We start from the raw sequence: 19639 nt of genomic DNA on the forward strand, positions 1-19639 counted from the left end.
GAACACGTGTAGGAATTATTTAGATAAGATGTTAGTATCAATGCAGATGTGGTATGCATTCTCACAGCATTTGTGGCTTTTTGGGAACATACTCCTGAGTCCCAAAGAAGCCACAGTGAAACCCCTCGAAACCCGCCCTCTATCACAGACTCCTTCAGGATGCCGGGAGATTGGCGGACCCCACTCACGAGAGCAGGCCCATCCTGCCTCATGGGCACCTCCGTGTGGGTTTTAGCTGAGGAGACTGATGGGCCAGACAAGTAGCTCCAACTGGGCCACTACGGAAGCCAAGATGCTATGCTTATTAGAAAGGCTCCACATTCAGGACAACTGGTAGAACTGCCAAGTTACTGGGGAGGTGTCAGGAAGCGCAGCCTGGGGGGCATCTAAAGGACAGCCGTATTCTCAACCGTTGCAAAGACAGTCACACACACACCAACACAAACAGCTTCACCCTCCTGGGTTTTTCTCGTCCCTATACTCACACGCACACACACGCACGTGCCTCACGTACAGTCTCTCAGTCAAAAGGGGGGCCTAGGGGAGACCTCATGGCTGAATCAAATGCTGGTTAATGCTGCTGCTTTTATTACACCAAAGGTCTTAACATTTATTTGGAGAGGAACACAAAACTTGGCATACTGGCATGCATTCTCTACAGCACAGTTTTGGAGAAGCTCAAGATCACTGCACCCCACACAGGAGAACAACGCCGGAGGTGGCAGGGGGACTGTAGGTTCTTGATCTCTCTGGTCAGCAGACTACAGGTGCTTCACTACCATAGCAATCGAGGAATCTTGTGTGCTGGGCAGGTGTGTTTTCAACAGCTAAACAGGTGTGACAAGGGATCCAGGTGTGGGTGAGTCCCTAACACTTAGAGCCGAGAGTTATTCTGGGGTAAGTATATTCTCCCCAAACAGGTAGCACTGACTACAGGGGGGCATGCTTAGCACTGCATCTGAGCTCGGTTAAGCAACCAGGTGTCCTCAGTGAAGGGAATCCTGGTTTCAAAGAAAGAATAAGACATGATGGTGCTATCACAATAAGGCCACTAAAGTCACAGCGAACGAGGATCTCAGAGGAAGCTCTCACGACTACAGGGAAGCAGCTCTATCGTCTCTGACGTCAGGTGCCCCTCGCTGGGTAGGCGCCTGCTCTGAGACCTTCACCTGGTCCTTTCTGAGCTGCAGCACATCACTGAGCGCAACAGAGCAGAGGAGGGGGCCACACACGTTAAGGTCATGGGACATCACCACCAAGTGTGGCTGACTGTTGTCGGCAAATGTCTTGGATTCCTTTCCCGGTTGGGCTGGGTGCCCCTGTGTGTCGGGAGAGCTAATCTGAAAAGAGGCTGGCAAAGGACTTCCTCAAGCTCCGGATGGTCTCTGCCTTGGCTTCATCCTCATTGGCTGAAGACCGGAAGAAGGAGGACTCAGAGAAGCTGAAGGCATTTGTCAGGGACTGCGACTTGCTTGAAGATAAAAACCAGAGAGAATGTGAGAGGGTGGTGTTCCCAGTGAGGCAGGGAAGGACGGTGACACGAGGATACACGACCGGAACGCCCACTCCCACCCCAGGGAGACTGGGTGGCAGAGGAGAAAGCCAGCATGGGGCATACTAGCAGGCCCCTGGGAGGTCCCTGTGCTCTTTTGTTTACCTGCAGTGCTGCTCAAACAGGAAAGGATGGAGGCAGCGTGGGAGAGAGGGAGAAGGGGGAAAGAGAGAAGAGAAGAAGGAGAAGGGAAAGAGGAAGAAGGGGTGGCTCAAGGCTCTTCCTTTCACTTAATGCTAAAGGGCCCACAGGCTAAATTTCAGGGCCCCAACTTGGCAAGAACTAATCCAGGAATCTCACACCCTTCCCCTTGGATGAAACGTAGCAACCAGGGGCCAGTGGACTCTTGTGCTCTCTTTCTCATCAACTGTCCAGTAGTGGAGCCAGCATCAGAAGACCTGGGTCAAAGCCTTGGTCCCGCCTCTCACTCACTCTTGACCTTAGGAAGCCACGTGCCTCTCTGAGACTCGGTTTCTTGTTCGGTTTCTTAATTGTGTTATGTAGATGTCTGGTAAAATGATCGCTAGGCCTTTTCAGCTCTTTCTTTTTTGCTTTTTTCTCTGATTCCAGAAGAACCTTTTGACTTGGCACGAACTCTAACAACTCCATTTACCGTCCTTACAATGGGCGTAATCGCCCTTGCAGCCTTCCTCAGAGGAGCCTAATATGAGGTGTGTGAGTTTCAGGGTGTCCAGGGCAACAGAGATACACATCAGGCCTACACAAGGTTACTGGGTAGTTTTCTAATGAAAAAACCCAAACTGCACACATTTTAGGGACCAATTTTTCCCTTGAGACACTAGTGAGTCAGAGAGAAAAACTGTGAAGGCAAGAAGGTGGAGGGGAGGCCAAGCCAACACTGCAGGAGAGGACACGTGGTCTGGCGTCTCCATGGCCGTCTTCTCTCCTTCTTGACTTCTGCTTGTCTCCTTCCTGCTGGTTCCTGGCTCCAGAACTCCTCTCCCAGTATCTCAGCGCTCCCAGCCCTCCCCTGAACTCGGACAGCCCCAGAAACTCCCTTCTGCAGGGCCGTGAGCCTGTCTCTTCTCCCGCAGTGGCTGAACAGGTGCCCTGCCTCTCACTGGGCCTGCCTGGGATGAGCCCCAACATGCTGGCCTCTGGGAGCGGCGACTCCTCTGCATGCACAGGCCGGGGGCACAGGTACAAGCCTCCCGCTTGTCATCAGAGGCTGGCTCGATTCAACAGCTTCAGCCCAAAGGCGGTGACAGCCCACAGATCTGCCCTCAGACTGGGGCCAGAGTTGGCTCAAGAGAAGGTAGGAGAGATTAAAAAGTCAGCTGCAGAAAACGACGGGGTTGAGGGGAAGGTGTGAGGCAGGCGAGACATGAAATGTACCCTTGGCCAGAGCTGCGGAGCAAGGCCGGGGGATGGCCCTCCCATCATACAGGACTGGAAGACCCAACGGAAGTGGTCATCCGGACCACCCGAGCCCTCACCCTGGCTCTGCTGCTAACTAGTAGAAGGGTTTTGACAACATCAGATCTCTCTCAGCAGTGTTTTCTCATCTGTGCAGTGACTAGAGATGATCTCTGAGTGGCTCATCTGAGCCCCAAACTCGACAGCTCCCTGTTCTCCGTCCCTGAGAGTTTCATCTCTTTACTGAGATGCACTCACGGAACGCTTCCGATCCCCCGGGCCGTGGCTGTCTGTGCTGACAGTCATGACAGAGGTCTGTGGTTGGGGACCTTGAAGAGAGCCGTCTCTGGTTCTGGGGGAGGGTGGAGCTGAGCACCCAGGTGCTGTCCCTACCAAATGCAGCTATACTGTTTTCTAGGGGCCCTCAGTTCTGTCCTCTGAAGCAGGATAGCGTGACAGGGGTTTCTAGGGTTACTGTTGGGAATGAGCGAACCCAAGAGGATGGAGTTCCTCAGGGTCTCTATATGGGCCTCTCCTCTGATGACCACACCAGAAACCAACCTCCTTCTGACAAAGCTGAAGGTAAAAAGCTGAAATGGATTTAACTACTTCCCCCTTTTCCTTCTGGGCAGCCTTGCTGATTGGCACACCCTAAACTGTGAGTCAGAGGCAGAAAAGAGAATTAAAATTTTTTTTTTTTTTTTTAGAAAGAGAAAGACACATATACACACAGAGAAAAGGAATGGAAAAAAGAGTGGGAGGGAGGATTAAAAAAAAAAAAAAAAACCCAAACCCAAAGCTCATATAAGAATGGGAGAGGGGGTAGTAACTGCTTTATTGCCACTCCCCAGGAAGAAAGGGGAGGGTTTGAGCTTCTAGCTAGACCTTAAGACTTTCACTTCCCTCTTTCTTGCCCTCCCCAATCAACCCAACCATGCCCCCCACAAAAAAAACCCACCAAAACCCAACCCCCGAAAAACCCCACAAAAATATCTTTAGGAGGAGGTCTGATTGAAGGTGCTTCCTAGCAGCTCTGGAGCCCAAGGCCTGAGAGGAGGGGCAGGAAGAGGGGAGGGAGGAGCTGCTGAGTCGTCTCTTACTTGAGCTGTGGGTGAGGCTGGGGCTTCTGTGGTGGAGCAGCCGGGGGTGGCTGGACCTCTGCCAGGGAGCTGCCGCTGGAGGGTGCATCTCCGTGGGTGGTGGGGCCGCCCGAGGAGGAAGAAGAGGAGGAGGAGGAAGAAGAGGAAGGTGGCAGCGACGGTCCAGGGGGGAGCCGGCGTGGACGTAGCACCTTGCCTGGGGGTGGCATTCCTTGGGGTTGCCCAGGGCCCCCTAGGTTCAGTACAAGAAAAACTTCATAATTTACCCATATCAGAGGGTTTCCTTATTAGAATCTATGTCCCAAAGGGTGTGGCTATTTAATTACCAAAGGATAAGCTCTATGACAAGAAGCCATCCGAGGCTCTGAAGGGCTCCAGAGCAGGCCCCCGGTTACCCTCAGACGTCGCCACTACACGCTCCTCCTCACACTCACAGCGGCTCAGTCACAACAGAAGTCGGAGCATGGGGAAGAAGCCATGGGATGAGCGGCCCCCATCAGAGGTGAGATCTCTTACGGAAGGCCCCCAGACCACAGGGACCACCCCTCTCCCCCAGAGTTTCCTCAGGTACAGGCCAACCTGGCCCACGGTGTGCTAGGAGGTCTCAAGTTCCACATTGTTATTTTGGAGTCGGCCTTAGTCTGTCCTGCTCCACGCCTGCATGTCTGATTGCTGTACCCCCAGCAGGGCTTCCTTTCAGCATTAAGTCATGCCCATGACTGGGACCTTTCGTGTCCAGTTGCCTCTTAGTACCATCCTCAGGGGCTCCAGTCCCTCCCAGGTGTATGTGGTGAAATTCTCCAGAAATCCAAGTCCCATTCTCTCCCTGGAGATGTTGTGAGCACCATTTGGCAAAGAAGAGGCCCCCCCCAAAAGGACCAGGATCCCCTTCTCCCAACATGAGACAGAAAACCATGTGGTGACCTGGAGATCTCATTTCTCAGTCTCAATCCCAGAGTCCACGTTCACGTGCCCACTGGAAGGAGCTGGCTTACAGAAACTCAACGACAGCTAAGAGTTGTACTGTAACTTAGTTTTCTAGAAACACCAGGACACCTGTACCCTCTGGAGAGGCAGAACTGTATGTCTATACCATAGTACATCCATGATTGTAAGTCAGTTTCCCCTCTACACGGCATGGACTCCACTTTACCATCAATGACCAATTAATACCAGGGTGAGTTACACATAAATAAGTAAATAAGTGAATGAATGAAATTTTGCATGTTGAAGAAGTTCTAAGTTCAAATCAGAAAACTAGTGAAGATGGTAGATTAGCAGCGCATTTCATATTAACCAGTTTTTGCCTCTTCCAAAGTTTGACATCATTTGTATCAGCATTTTCTTGTAAAGTACTGCAGGTTGATAGCTCAGCCTCTTGTACCAGAAACCTGAGTGCTTTCCCAACTGCACAGAGATGCTTGAATAGCCAGAAACTTTACAACTTAACACTGAAGACAGATATAACTTTTCCTTTATTGCACATTAAGCTGTACAGGAGTCACAAAAGAGAGGTACTTCAATCACACTTCCAGCATTGGCTGAGGGTCTCCCCGCTGGATTGGTACAAAAAAAGGCGACAACATCAGAAAAGAAATGGGTACAAAACACCTGAACGGCAATCCTATACTGTGACACGGATGCCCCAGGCCACAGAGTTGTCCTCAGCATGCTGCCTGAGGGCACAGGACAGTCAGGGTGTGCTGTCTGCTTGTGTTTGGCCCTGGGAGGGAGCCCTAGTCCCTTTCTCCCTCACCTGATAGACCGTGGCTGACACCACCACCCTGGAGCCTGACTAAATTCAAACGGCAACTTCGTATTTGTGGCTCACAAATGTCACATGAAAAGCACCTGAATGTTCACACGGATCACATGCAAAGAAGCAACACCACCGTCAGCTCACCGCTTGGACAAAAATAAATTAAAAAAATAAAATGTATTCCTCCATTCTGGGAAATGTTTCTTTATTCCTTTCTATCATTTCATCAGATTGGGAGGTATTTAAGGACCTGATTCTTATGCAACCCACCTGGAAGTGCTTAACTGCATATATATGTATATATTTACAACAGATCGACTACCATCGGCATCTACATCGTCTAAGGGAGGAATCGCGGACAAGAACATTCACACTCAGTGCATTTCCCTGTAGCTCAGAATTTGCCAGCAATCAAGACAGAAACCAGGGCATGTGCCCCTTGACACAGAAATCATGTTACACACCACCAACACCAGTTATTCCTCAAACCTGGCAATCCAGAAAGGTGACATGTCAGTACAGAAGTGAGAGGGAATGCAAAAGTAGAGCTAGAAGCACTTCTTCTAAAAGGCAAACTGCTGGCGTGAACTCCCACAGCCCACGGTGCTAGAGGAGGCCACTGGATGCCCGATCCTGGTCTGGCCAGGACATGGCAAGATGAGGCACTGACCCGAGGCCTGGTCTAGTAACTGCCTCATCCCTGCCCAGGAGCTGCATGGCGGAGGAAAGAGGACAAACGGGTGAGGGCTCTTTAAGAGCCACCGCTGTGGAACCACGGCCCCAAACACACAAGCTAAAATCTGAGACAGTCCCTCTCAGGAAAGATAAAGCTCTTCATTCTCTGGACTCTGGAGGGCTTTTGGAACAGCTGACAGCGAAAGCAGGTGCCCACCTCAGAGCTCTGGAGGCAGTGTACCCACTCGAGGGAAACGGCACAGTTTCGATTCGCTCCCATGTCGTGATGCCTCAGGAGAGGCCAAGAGAAGAATGGTTGAATCCTTCCCAGACTTCTCAGTAGCTCCCTGCCTTCTACGTCCCAAATTGCTAAAGAATTATCTCTGTACACAGTAAGCTTTGGGGAAAACGAAGCAGCCTCAGTTCCACAGAAGCGCACAGATGGCCAATTCAGAAACGGCAAAGTAGAAACAACTTACAGGGACTAAGATGAACACAGGGAGAATACTCACAAGTTCACTTTGATATTGCACATCAGCGGCCCCATTTTTTTTTTTGTGTCTAATCTCATAGCTAATTAGTTAATAATAAAACGAAGGGTATACTGGGATGTCAAATACAGAACACGCTCCTGGAAATAGCTTATTCTTTATATTTCACGTCATCACTGAAAACACAAGAGCTCTACAGGCACGGCCAGCTTATTCACATAAACTCAAATGCACCAAACTTTAGCAAATGGAGAAAAAGATGGATGCCTTCAGATTCAACGGATGAAGCTACGGAAATAAGACCTCGAAAATCTCTTAAACTTCTATCTATTTACCCTAGTCATGCAGAAAGGAAGCAAAAAGCACAGTTCATTGAAGATCCCAAGCACACTCACGGAGGTAAGCAGGGGGTGGGGGGCAGTTTATCTGAGTCTGGGGGGAGAAGGAGGGGAGTTGGGTTTTATTTTTGTGGTCTTTGTTTCTCCCCTGTCCACCCCCCCACCCAGTCCTATTTCACCCCACATTATGTAATTAAAATATACTATCAAACCACCCAGAAGCTAGTCACACTGAACTTGGGAGAGGCACAATTCTTTTGTACACTGTTGACAAACAGCCCTGGAATCACAAGGTATACAGAGAGACATAAGTGAGCATTACAAGCACGAACAGGAACAGGTAAACAACCAGACAGAGGCACTGACACTGCATAGGAAAAACACAGTCCAGTCAGCCTTGAAAAAACGCAGAAATGGCACCAATGGGAGGGTCTGTTGCTCCCCTCCCCGCTTTCCTTTCTTTCCTTGTTTGTTTTTGGCTTAAAATTTCTGCTTTGAAAACTACCAATCGCTTTAAGAAGCTTGGACTTGTTTTGGCCCTACTGCAATGCCATTACAGTCGAGAATATACTGTAAACAACCTTGGGGGGCTGGCCGCTGAGGTGGGGTCTTGCTCGAGTCCGGATCCTTAAGTGTTCCACTCTGGAAGACAAAAATGCAAAAGAGATACAAACAAAACTCCAAGCAGATTCCAAAGAGAAACCCTGTGGCTCTGTGGCAAGGCTGCAGAGGGATCCGGTGGGATCCAGCGGGATCTGGCCCAGGGGCTTCTGCTGTTCCGGAAACGCCTCAAAGGGACTCTCAGCCTCTGGGTTATTGCCGGGGCCCAAGTGTACGCAGCCTGGGGCTTAGAACCACTCTGACAGGAGTGTCTGACACCTCCTTACCCTCTTTTCATTTCACTCCCTTGTAGACACTCTTTCTAGAAGCTTTGAGACTTCCAACAGCATCTGCTTTCTTCTCTGGGGGCTGCCCAAGGCCCAGCTCCCCCGGCACTCACAGGCGCAGCTTCCTGAGGAAGGATCAACACCAAACTCCCGAGAGTGGCTGGAGTGCCAGTGGGGGCTGCACCAGGTGGCTAGCCTAGACTTGGCTCACTTCTCCTGTGGAGTTAACTCTGGGGTGGGATCAGCCCTGGGGCTGACCTAGGGGTCAGAGCCACTCTTTGGGCTGGGCTGGAACTCCCACAGGGAGGGACTTGAAGGAGGGGGCAGTCTTTTGTGTCCCAGGACCCTCCTTAACCAGAGGGAAGGAGTAAGATGTTAATGTTTGTAAAAGTGCTCAAGGCCAAGCTGTTTTTCCCTCTCTAACAGCATAATTGCATTTTACCCAACAACATGGCTCTCCTCCCAGGCTTCCTCTCCTCCCAGCTGTGATTCTGATTATGCCCCAACGGGATCAAAGATGCATGTGACTTCAGTTTGTCTAACACTTGTACCAAAGGCAGTGAGCATTTGGGGCTTGAATTTGGCAAGGGGGAAACGCTCCATGAAGCCTGGGGGCTGCCGAGTGTGCAGATGGTGATGCCAAAGAGGGAGATTCGGGGGCTTCCCTGGTGGCGCGGTGGTTGAGAGTCCGCCTGCCGATGCAGGGGACACGGGTTCGTGCCCCGGCCCGGGAAGATCCTACATGCCGCGGAGCGGCTGGGCCCGTGAGCCATGGCCGCTGAGCCTGCGCGTCCGGAGCCTGTGCTCCGCGACGGGAGAGGCCGCAACACTGAGAGGCCTGCGTACTGCAAAAAAAAAAAAAAAAGGAGGGAGATTCGGAGGCAAGGCTGTGAGAGGCTCAGTGTGTCTTCAGCACACCCCACTTCCTCTTTCACTGCTCCTCTCCCTTGTGACAGGCCCCCCAGCCCTACTCCCACATTAAAACTGTTCCCCATTCCCATGGGCCTCCAATCTGGCCTTCAGGCCCGTTTTCAGCTCCACTACTGGGAGAGCAGAAGCGCTACCCTCTCCAGTATTATGGTCTGTTAATGACAGCACTGCTGTCACAGTTCTACTAACAGGATCTCAGATAGGAGGCAGGGGGCCTTTGAAAGGTCCTGGTGCCACTGCATCAGAGGGTGCCCATTCTATCTACAATCCCGACCTCTCACAGATCACAGCAAGAACACCCACACTTCCTTTCCTTTCTTCCAGGGACTTTCATGGGATCCACGAGGTGGGTCTGAACCCCGGCAATGAAACACCCACACCCAGTAAGCCAGCTAGGGCCCACACCATCCAGTCAGCAATCGAGACCCATCAGTTCTTCCTTCTTGGCATCTAAGATTCACCATCTCCTCTTGACCAACTCTGGTCAGGCCTGTATCATTTCCTGTTTAGACTACTAGAACAGTCTCTCAAATCTTCAGTCTCTTCTCCAATCGATGTTCTGGATACCTATTATCCTCTTAAACCCCTTCTCTAATTGTATCAGTTTACTGCTCTAAATAATTTATAGCTAACACTACATAGCTGGGTAACATGATGGACAATTTTATGCAGTATTTCCCTTAAACCTCACAACAGCTCTACGAGGTATCAACATCCCTAATTTTTAGATAAGGAAACTGAGGGCCAACTAAGGCAGGTAATTTGCCCAGGGTCGTACTGAGGCAACTGGCATGTGAGCCCAGGCAGTTTGACCTTCTCTTCCCATTGCCCACAGGATGACGTCCACATCTTCAGGCTGACACCAGAAACTTGCTTCAGCATGGCTGGACTGGCCCTTCTAGCCTCTCTCCCTCATGTTCTAAACTTACCTCCCTCATGTTCTAAACTTAGGCCACTCCAATGTTTATGCTAAATACCCTCCAGAAATACCTTTTCTCCTTTTCTACCAATCCAACCCAACATATCCTGGAGGTCTAAGTCAAATTCTACCTCATCCATGAAATCTCTCCTCTGATTGCCCCTTTCAATTCTGATCTCCTCTCTGAAATCCTACAATAGCACTTAATAGACTGTCTTGTTATCCTGAAGGCTGGGATGCTGCTGCTAGGGAGGCCGCCAGATCCTTGAGGGCATGGGCTATGAGTCTTCATCTTCTCATGAATTCCTAACAATTACAGTGCCCATTCCTTTCCAAAGAAAAATTGGGATATATGGTCTGATATGGTAACTATTTATTAAAAAGGTAAAAATACTTAAAATTGGGAGTATTTTGGAAAATTTAAGACTATCGCCATTTTACCAATGTCATCAAGCACAGGACTGAGCACGTAAGAGGTCCTTAATAAATGCTTATTAGATAAATGACCATGCAACAACAGTGAAGTCCAAAACGGAGTAGAGTAGAAGTCTTTTATGAGAAAAACGTTGTTAAACCATAGATGTTAAACCACACTGTATTGGATATCAACTCTGATTAGCAGCTCTGAAAATGCTCAGGTTAGCGAATTAAACATGAGGCCTGCTCCATGTGCCTGCATATTAGGTGCAGAAGGGAAAGTCAAAACAAGTCTCGAAGAAGCAGAAATTGTTTCCTTTTCTTACATCAAGCCTGAGTAATCCAGTCATGGTAGGGATACTTCAGTCCCAAGAGTTCTTTCCCATTGTGAGCTCTACTTTCTCTTGGCCTGGCTGCCAACTGGAAGAGAAGTCTGCAGGATGGTGTTTGGTAATGGGCGCACAGGATACCAGGGCTGCCTTTTTACCCAAGCTGGGTGTCAACCCCACCCAACACACACACACATACACACACACACTGCTGTTGGGTCTCCAATAGTAAGTCTTTAAGATTGGGCAGCAGAGTGACTGAGGAATTTGGGCTTTGGGGTTAGGAAGACGGTGGGTTAAATCTAAATCTCCCACTTACTAGCTTTGTGACATCAGGCAAGTCATTTTCCCTCCTGCATCTGCCTTTCTTCAAATGGTTTCTATGATATAAAGTGAGGTTACCTATTTATCTACCTACTTACCTACCTACCTATCTATCTATTGAGACATCTATCGAGAGATATCTATAAGTACCTGTTCCTGGCAGGTGCTACAAAAGATACGACAGATGATGGTAATGGTGATGCTGACGAGGCCTTTTCCTCTGAAGCTTTGTTGCTTCTTAGGTCTCACTCTCATAATGGAATACCCCCTCATACAGTTTGTGCAGCCACTAGGGGCACTTGCCAGTCCCCTCCCCCAGGGCCTCACTTTGTACCACTGACAGCTGCCAATGATTCACCTCAGACATTGATCAAGAGCAGCTTAAGATGCTCTCCTCCCAGAGAACTGTTATCTTCAGAGACGGTTATGGAAGACCATAGGGCACAAGGTTAGAAGAAGGGCCAGTGGGCAAAAGCTCCAACAGGTAGACTTTCACTTACAGGAAGAACTTCCTATAGTAAAAACAGTGGAAGAGGCTGTCTTGGGAGATGGGTATGTTTGTGCAGAGGCTAGAGAATTACCTGACAAAGATACAGTAGGGAATATACCTTTATGGAATATGAAATAGATTAGATGAACACTACAGTTTATCTTCCAACTCTGAGAACCTATGAGTCCAGGAAAAAACTTTAAAAATCCCACAGATTAAGCTCTGATGGGGAAACTCACAGCATGAGCTGATAGGGGTAGTCATACCATGAAGCCTGGTCCCGGCTCTCCTCAGCCTCAGAAATATACAAACAAGACACCCAAGGATGAACTGAGCCCAAAAGTTCCCTTCCAAAAGCTTCAGCGGAAGAGCTCCCAGTAACCTCCTTTGCACTGGAGCCTGGGAATGTGCCTTGGCCACCCCTGTCTGGCGCCTAGGGAGCTTCTCCTGCCCCCGCACCCTGGAGCCTGTGGACTGAAGACTTCCCAGGGGTTATGGGAGCCAGGAGAGTCCCCCAGGACTGTCCCTTGCCAGGCTGAGACTCTCTGGCCCTGCCTACAAGCCTTCTGTCTGCTGGGGCTGGGGGCCTATTCCCTATGGGGTTTGGCTACCATGGAATCTGTCTCCAGTCACCAAGAGCCGCCTGGGATGCCGCATTCCACAGAAGTCTGGCCACTCTGGCGTCACTGCCAAAGTCTGGCCTGTAGCCAGCCCACAGCAGGAACTCAGGGCCAGATTGAGCTGCAGCATTTCCCTCAGGAAGCTGAGTTGACTCAAACAGGTAAGAATGTGAGGTCCAATGCTTGTGCCCAGCTGCACACAAAAAAGGAGAATAAATGGCCTTAGGGCAGCATAAGGAAAACCCCCAAACAACCCTGGGCTTAGAGAAAGACGACAGGCTCAGAGGGTGTCAGCTTGTAATGCTGCTGCCAAAAATGTGATGCCGCTGGAGGTGCATCAGTGTCCCAGCAAGGGGAGGTCACAGGTCCACTGCTCTTTGGGCTGCTAAGCCTCACAGGAGAGCACTGTAATCATCAGTTCTGGGCACCTTTTTTAAGGTGGACACCAGTGGAATAAAATGGGTACATGGAGCAGACAGGATGGTGAGAAGTGTGAAATGACATCTTTCCTCATGGGACTTTGGGCAAGTTACTTAATCTCTGAGTCTCAGTTTCCCAAATGAGCCAAGTCTAAGGATTAAATGTGGTAAATGGGGAAGCCTCCAGGACTGAACAGAAGATCAAGGTTAGCCAAATGTAAATCTGATCAAGGTCAAGGGCTGGTGTGGGTAGTAGTGAGCCTCCTGGCATTAGTGTTTAAGCAGGGCCTGGACGAACTGTCAGAGACGCTGTGGATGGGCTCATGCAGTCGCAGGCAGGCGACTTCTACAGGCTCTTCTGGCTCTGGGCTTCCATGAAGCCCTGCATACACTTTTCGGGTCTTTAGGTGTCTGCGGTAAGAGACGAGCCCTCCTTAGCTGTGGAGTCCTGAGCCCAGCAAGAATGCAGGGAGGTGTCCTGCAGGCACAGGCTTTGAGGGGAGGCTGCTGCTGCTCCCCACCCAAGCCGACCGGGCTCGGGTCCCGCTGTGCTGAGGCCACTGGCCTTAGTGACCAGGGAAGCCAGGGAGAGGGGAGTAGGAGAGAGCTGGTGAAGCACGGGTGCCGCCAGGTTGGGAGGTTCAGCACGGGGCTGTACGAGGAGGAGGGCGAGGGTTCCCCCCCCACAGCACAAGGGCCAGCTCTCTCCATTCTTACCATCTGTGTGCTCTGGTGGCGCATCAAAAGGGCCCAGTGCAGGTTACTGCAGAGCGTCCTTGGAACTGGGGACCAGAAGATCCAGCTCTCCTGCTTATAAGCTGTGTGACCTTGGACAAATCATTGGCATTCTCTTTGCTGATATGTAAAACAGAGTCAGAAATACCAGCTCAAACCGTCTCATGTAAAGGTTGTGAGGTTTAAAATAATGGCTGTGCTTTGTAAGTCATAAAGTGCCAGGTAAAGTAATGATATGAGCATCATTACTATTATTTGGGTAATAATAAATATCAATCCAAAGGCATGACGCCTTAATGGTAGGATTTCACGCATCAGTGGAGAAGATATTGTTGGGTGGGCGGGGTAGGGTGTGGACTCTGGGCTAAGCTATGCCATGCCCTCTGACTTGTATCACTGACTTGTCCCAGCGAGGTCCCTGAAGATGCAGAAAAGTCACTTCAAAAGCAGTAAATGTCAGCTCTTGAGCTGACGGGAAAGGAAATCACGGGTCTGGGCGAGAAACCAAGTCCACGGTTGAGGGTTTGTGGGTTTTTGCCAAAGGCACCTTTAATTTGCCATCCTGTGGCTTTCAGCAGACCAGCTGGGAGAGAGGAGCTCCTATCTGAGGTCCCAGCAGGCTGGAAAGCTGAGGAAGGAAAGACATTGACTCAACTCTTGAGAGCTGCTGGCCTGAGTCCAGCTGCCCCACCATGGAGGAAAGCCTGTGCTTGCTCAGCATATCTGAGACAGGAAATTGAGAAAGGGTCTCAGGGTCTGGCCCCAGGAAAGAGGCCAGGCCAAGCGCCTCGCCGGACACGCCACAGAGCTATTCTGATCAGCTCCCCAGGCCCCACTCCCCCGGTCCAGGACCCCAGGGGGAATGAGGCAGCGGGAAGGAATGTGGTCGGGAGGCTGTAGGTTCAGCCAGAGCAAAGGGGACAGCGTGTTTTCAGGCACCTTGGGACCTTTCTGGGATCACTCCTGCAGTCCCCAGTGCCCAACTGCCTTCTTCTGAAAGGGTATAAAAGGCACCCAAGGATGAGCTCCTCCTCCTTTTGTGAGGGGAATTGCTGCTCCAAGGGCAGAGCTCATCGGATTGGAGCCCTCCCATAATCAGTGATTTCCTAACGACACAAGAAATGTCCTGTGGCGCGGTCCATGAGACCTATGGGGACCCAGAGGGCCAGGTCACCCGAGGTCAGAATGTCAGCTACAAGTGATTAAAGATGTCCCTTAAAAGTTAAGACAGCCCCAAAATAGTCAGTTTCCCTGAATAGTCTGTTAAGGGAGCTGGTCACTAGTGACTTTATCTGAACCTGCCTCAAATCTCACATTTTCAGCTTATCCTCACAGGGGAACAAATTCCCTAAAGCAGTCCAGCTGTGGGAAGCAGGAAGGCCTTTCCTTGAAATTTACTTTTTCTGAACTGAACGAAGCCCTCTTAGTCCCGTGTTTGGGATCTGAGTTGTGTTGCCTCCTTAACTGCATGGCCCTTTAGACTCCAATGAAACCCCTTCTCAATCTTGGTCTCCTTGTACTCAAGAGACTTCATCTTTATGAGCCCTTTGTAGCTTGAAAGACCTGGCTGGAAAGGTTTTTGAGTATCTCTTTAGACCAGAGAGCCAGTGAAAAAGGACTTGCATAATGCCCCGGCAGAGGCCAGAGGTTATCAGGCCTCAGTCCTTCAATTCGGAACACTCATCACTGCCTTTCCCAGGTCTGTGGCTAGCACACGGCCTGCATCACAGCATCTTAGATCTGGAAGGAGATTTTTAAAAGTTGCCTGTTCCAACAGCCCTAGCCCCCAGCCCAGCCTTTCACAATGTGCCTGACAAGTGGCTTGGACATCAGCAGTGACGTGGCAGCCACATACCGCTTTCCCGAGCAGCCATTTCCTCTCTTAGCATCAGAGACTTTACTCACGTCTTCCAGTAGGCTTGCCTTTGGCACCAGTTCTGCCCCATGACAGCTGTTGGAGAGCTGAAGATACTGAGTCATGGGCTCCTTGAGACTACTGCTGCTTCACGACAGCCCCTTTAACTTTTACTCATAGAACAGATCTGCCAAATGCCCCAACCTCTAGGTCTCCCTCCTCTGAGCACCGTCCAGTTAGAGTTCGTCCTTGTTATGCTGTGACCCTCAGACAGGAAGCAACATTGGAGGTGTGCTCTGATCAGCTCAAGATCGGGGAGGAGCCTCATCTTCCTCCTGGACACATTATGTGTGTTAATGTTTCCAAAGGCTGAATCTTAGAATCACTCCTCATGGGTCTAGCCCATAGCCAAACAGAAAGCCCATGGTGTCCGAAATCCCTTCATTAGCAATTCAGCCCTTTGGCTCTGGAAGATTTTACAGGAAAATAAAAAGGGAGCCATGTAATAGGAAATGAAAACAGACTAGCTGCATGAAGAAAGAGCCCTAGGACACCACCTCTGCAGGCATGACCTGAAAGCTCTGTCCACCTGCAGTTCTCTCCCTGGTTCCCCCGAGTCTCAGGAGTAGCACCTCTCCAGAGCCCCAGGATGTAAGGCCCAGCTCAGATTCCAGACGACAGACCCCAGGATCAGTGAGTGTGACAGAGGGGAGAGCAGGCCTACAGGGAAGAGGTTCTGGAGGTAAATAGCCTAGAGGCTTTGGCCACCACTGGCCACCAGGTGTCACTGCCACCTTGAGAACAGTATCCCTAAGGCACTCCAGAGTAGAGGGTCCTTTGCCATGGCCAACTCTCAGGGCAGCCCTAAAGCCGGCAGGCCAGCCAGGCTGAGACCAAGCTGTCATCAGCCAGAGAAGGCTTTGCCACTCACCCACTCCCTGCTCTCAGAGACTTAGCGCCTCTCACACCCTCAGAACTGGGCACAGCAGGTGGCCTGGGCCCAGCCCCATGACTTTGCTCTCTGTTTCCTATAATTAACCCACTTTGGTCTAGGCAGTTGGCTGACAACAAGATAAGGGAGGCCCTCTGCTCACCTCCCCTGTCCCTAACCTCCTTTAGGCTCTCTTTTAGAGTCAAAGAAATGAAAGCTTTAATAGGGGAGCTGTAGGCAAGGAGAGAGAAGGAGAAAGAGAGAAAGGTAGACACATGGCTAGTCATAAGTCTGTCCTGGTCTTGACCTAGAATACTGGGCAAGAAGTAGCATCTAGGGCTTGTGACTCAGGCCAGAAGCTCTCGCAGCCTGAGCTACAGAAGAAAGAGGCCAGCAAGAGGGGCCTGACCATGAGGAGTGAAACGTGTTAGTGGCAGCACCTGAGGGCTCAGCTCGCCATTCAAAGTCCTGGCGGGGACCTAGGTAACAGACTTTGGTTTACATCTCTTCCATTTGCACTCTACTAAAATTGTTCATAGAATCCCAACACCAACTCCAATATGCTGCTAGGGCTGTTAAAGACACTTATTCCAACCGGGAACTCGTCCAACAAATATGTATTGCAACGGCAGATCAAGGAAGGGGTAGGTGGGAGTGGTTTATCACTGTTGTTTATATAGAATTGCTGTCACGTGGTGATAATAAAAAGCAGACAGATTAGTTTTGTTATTGCTGTTCAACTTTTCTACCCACGATAGACTGTACCTGGGCAGACCATGCCCCCACCCCTCCTTAGTGTACCCAGGGTACATCCAGTGGCTGCCAGGGGCTGGCCACTCTGCCAGACACAGGGACACAGCAGTGAACAAGCCCTACTCTTGAGGCGCCGACATTCCAGTGGAAGAGACAAAGAGACACAGATGAGAATGATCATAGCCGACAGCAAGTGATGTGCAGAAAATTTAAAAAGGGAGGGGTGGTAGCCAGTGACTAGGTGGCAACTTTGGATTGGAGGGTTTAGGAAATATGTTATACAATCATGAAAGAGCCAGCCATGCAAAAATACGGGAAGAGCACTTCAGAGAGAAGACACAGCTAATGCAAAGGCCCTTACCAGCATGGCGAGGGCACAGCGAGCTAGGATGGTATGAGGGCACTGCATTTATCACTGTGGCCCTAAGTCTATTAACTAATTTTAAGCACATACTTTGGGGTAGGCCTGTGCTAGTCAGTGAAAACACAGACAAATAAGGCTCGAAAGTATCTGAGAGACATTTGCTAAATTAATTAAATTATGTATGTAGTAAAGAATTTGGCCTTGCCCAAAGACAGATCTGGCCTTTACTCACACCCCCCTCCCCCCTTGGAAAGTAGCCTCTAAACTCTTGGAATTTCCTGAGTGACAGGAGTGTCTCTGTTATTCAAGGTGGGGGCCCCTCAGCCCACCTGATGGTGCATGATAATGAAGTGACTCATGGTGGGCCCCTCAGGCCCCTTGGTATTAGACTGACCTCCAGGGAGGGGAAAGTTGGAGACTTGAGTTCAAGGAGGTGATCAATCAATCAAGCAAGCCTACAAAATGAAACCCCAACAAAAACTCTGAAATTCAGGTGAGCTTCCCTGGTTGGCAACACTCCATGTGCCTTATCACATACGGATGCCAAAGGATAACGCATCCTAAGGACAAAAGCAGCTTTGTGTTTGGAACCCTCCCAGACTCTGCCTCATGCATCCTTCTTTCACTTATATTTGACCTGTATCCTTTCCAATAATACACCTGTGAGTATAACAGCTTTCAGAAAGTTCTGTGAGTCCTTCCAGAGAATTATTGAACCCGAGGGTGGTTTGGGGAACTATCTGAACTTCCTGCTGCTGTCAGGAGTGAGGGTAGTCTTGTGGAGGACTTAAGGGCCTTTAGACTTTGCAGCTGGGCTGACTCCAGGTTTCATGTGACCTTAGAACTGAAAGGGATCTAAAGATCATCTAATCCAATTCCATTTTATAGGTGAGGAAACAGGTCTAGAGATGGGAACTGACTTACCCACGGTCATGTAATGTCACGGCAGAGTGAGACTAGCTCCTGAGTGTCTTGACTCCCAGTGTGGTGTGCTTTCCACAGTTTTACAGTTTCTGTTGTAACTTCAAATGTAAGGCTCAGCAGAGAAAAACTCACCCTGAAGCCAGACTGGCTTTGTTACAAGGAAGTTTTGCAGGTGTGCCTATATTTAGGGAAGCTCATTCCCTACCAGGTTTCCTGCCTTGACTCTGACATATTTCTCTTTAAAATATTTAAGCTGAAATATGTAATGTTTACAAAGTAAGGGACTTATATGAAAGAAGAATCAATGCTTTCATTGGGTGAAAACACTTTTTTTGGTAAATTCTTTCTTTGTTATTGAACTTCTATCATTTTCATATAATCTAAATTTTATTGTTAGAAGAGATCTTAGCGATTTGTTTTTGGTTCAACCCTTCATTATACACGCAAAGATACTGGGGCAGAGAAACAGAAATCTACCAAGCTGACCTGGTGAGTCAGTGGCAAGGACAGGCTGAACTCAGGTCTCCTGACTCTCAGTGTAGCCTTCATTCAAGTCAGGATGATTTCCCTTTAGGAGGCCAAGACAGTGTTGCACACATTTATAAAAGTACTTAAGCAACCTTCACAGAATCCCAGAGCAGCCCATTTTTGGTTATCTTGCCTGGGTAGCAACAGGCTCTCTTACTCTGTCATAAATTGTTTAAGCAGCAACCAGATATTCTCTGTATTTCTCAGTGGGTAAGGGGGGAAGGGGGCTCTTGTCACTTTTCCTCTGGAGCAGGAATGAACATCAATCTGCCAATCCCATCACTGAGACAGTGTGGACTGAAAGGCAAGACTAGGACTCAAACACCTTGATTCCATCAGATTTACAAAATCATAAAATCTACTGCGGGCCTCATATTATTTTAACCGGGAAAATCTTGTTATCACCTCTAGTTAAGTACAATATTCAAATAATGGGCTTGTATCTCTAACAAGCAACTAAAGTGTGTTCTCCTAATTACCCTACCTAATTATCTAGTGACTACATTCCTGAAGCACAGGAACAGATTCTTGCACTTGGTCAGAGGCCCCCAGAGCGTGAGCCACCTATAGAAGGTGTGAAACAAACACAAGAGCTAATCTATGGTAACATCCCGCCACATGGGGCCACTCTCAACTTGGATACCCAAAGAGAGCACAGATGTTTCTATGTTTCTATGCTATGATTCTGTGATGTTCAAATGATGAGAAGATAAATGTGGGCTAATTTGCTTCTATACTAAATAATCCAGACATTTTTATCTTGTTTTTCTTTTCTTTTTTTTTTTTTTTTTTGCCCTCTCCCCCTCCTTTTCTTCTTTCTTACTGAAAGATTTCAAGAATCCAATTACTTGGCTCCTGATTGCAGTATAATCCCAGCACTGATCTTTAGAAAAGGGAGTGATGATCTCAAAGCCTAAAGCTG

At 49.4% G+C, this 19639-nt stretch overlaps 1 protein-coding gene across 1 annotated transcript in view; it reads right to left on the reverse strand.

Annotated features, from left to right (window-relative positions):
• Positions 1-565: 565 nt before the first annotated feature.
• The window catches only part of SYN2 (synapsin II), a 152239-nt gene continuing 133165 nt past the window's right edge, over positions 566-19639 (reverse strand). The window contains exons 11-13 of the mRNA XM_060161152.1: positions 7874-7934; positions 4030-4261; positions 566-1471 (exon numbers count right to left, since the gene is read on the reverse strand). Coding sequence (XP_060017135.1) covers positions 1336-1471; positions 4030-4261; positions 7874-7934 — 429 coding nt within the window. The 3' untranslated portion in view covers positions 566-1335. The remainder of the gene's footprint in view (positions 1472-4029; positions 4262-7873; positions 7935-19639) is intronic.

Source organism: Lagenorhynchus albirostris, chromosome 10 (assembly GCF_949774975.1).
Source record: "Lagenorhynchus albirostris chromosome 10, mLagAlb1.1, whole genome shotgun sequence".
In the NCBI taxonomy this organism is placed as follows: Eukaryota; Metazoa; Chordata; class Mammalia; order Artiodactyla; family Delphinidae; genus Lagenorhynchus; species Lagenorhynchus albirostris.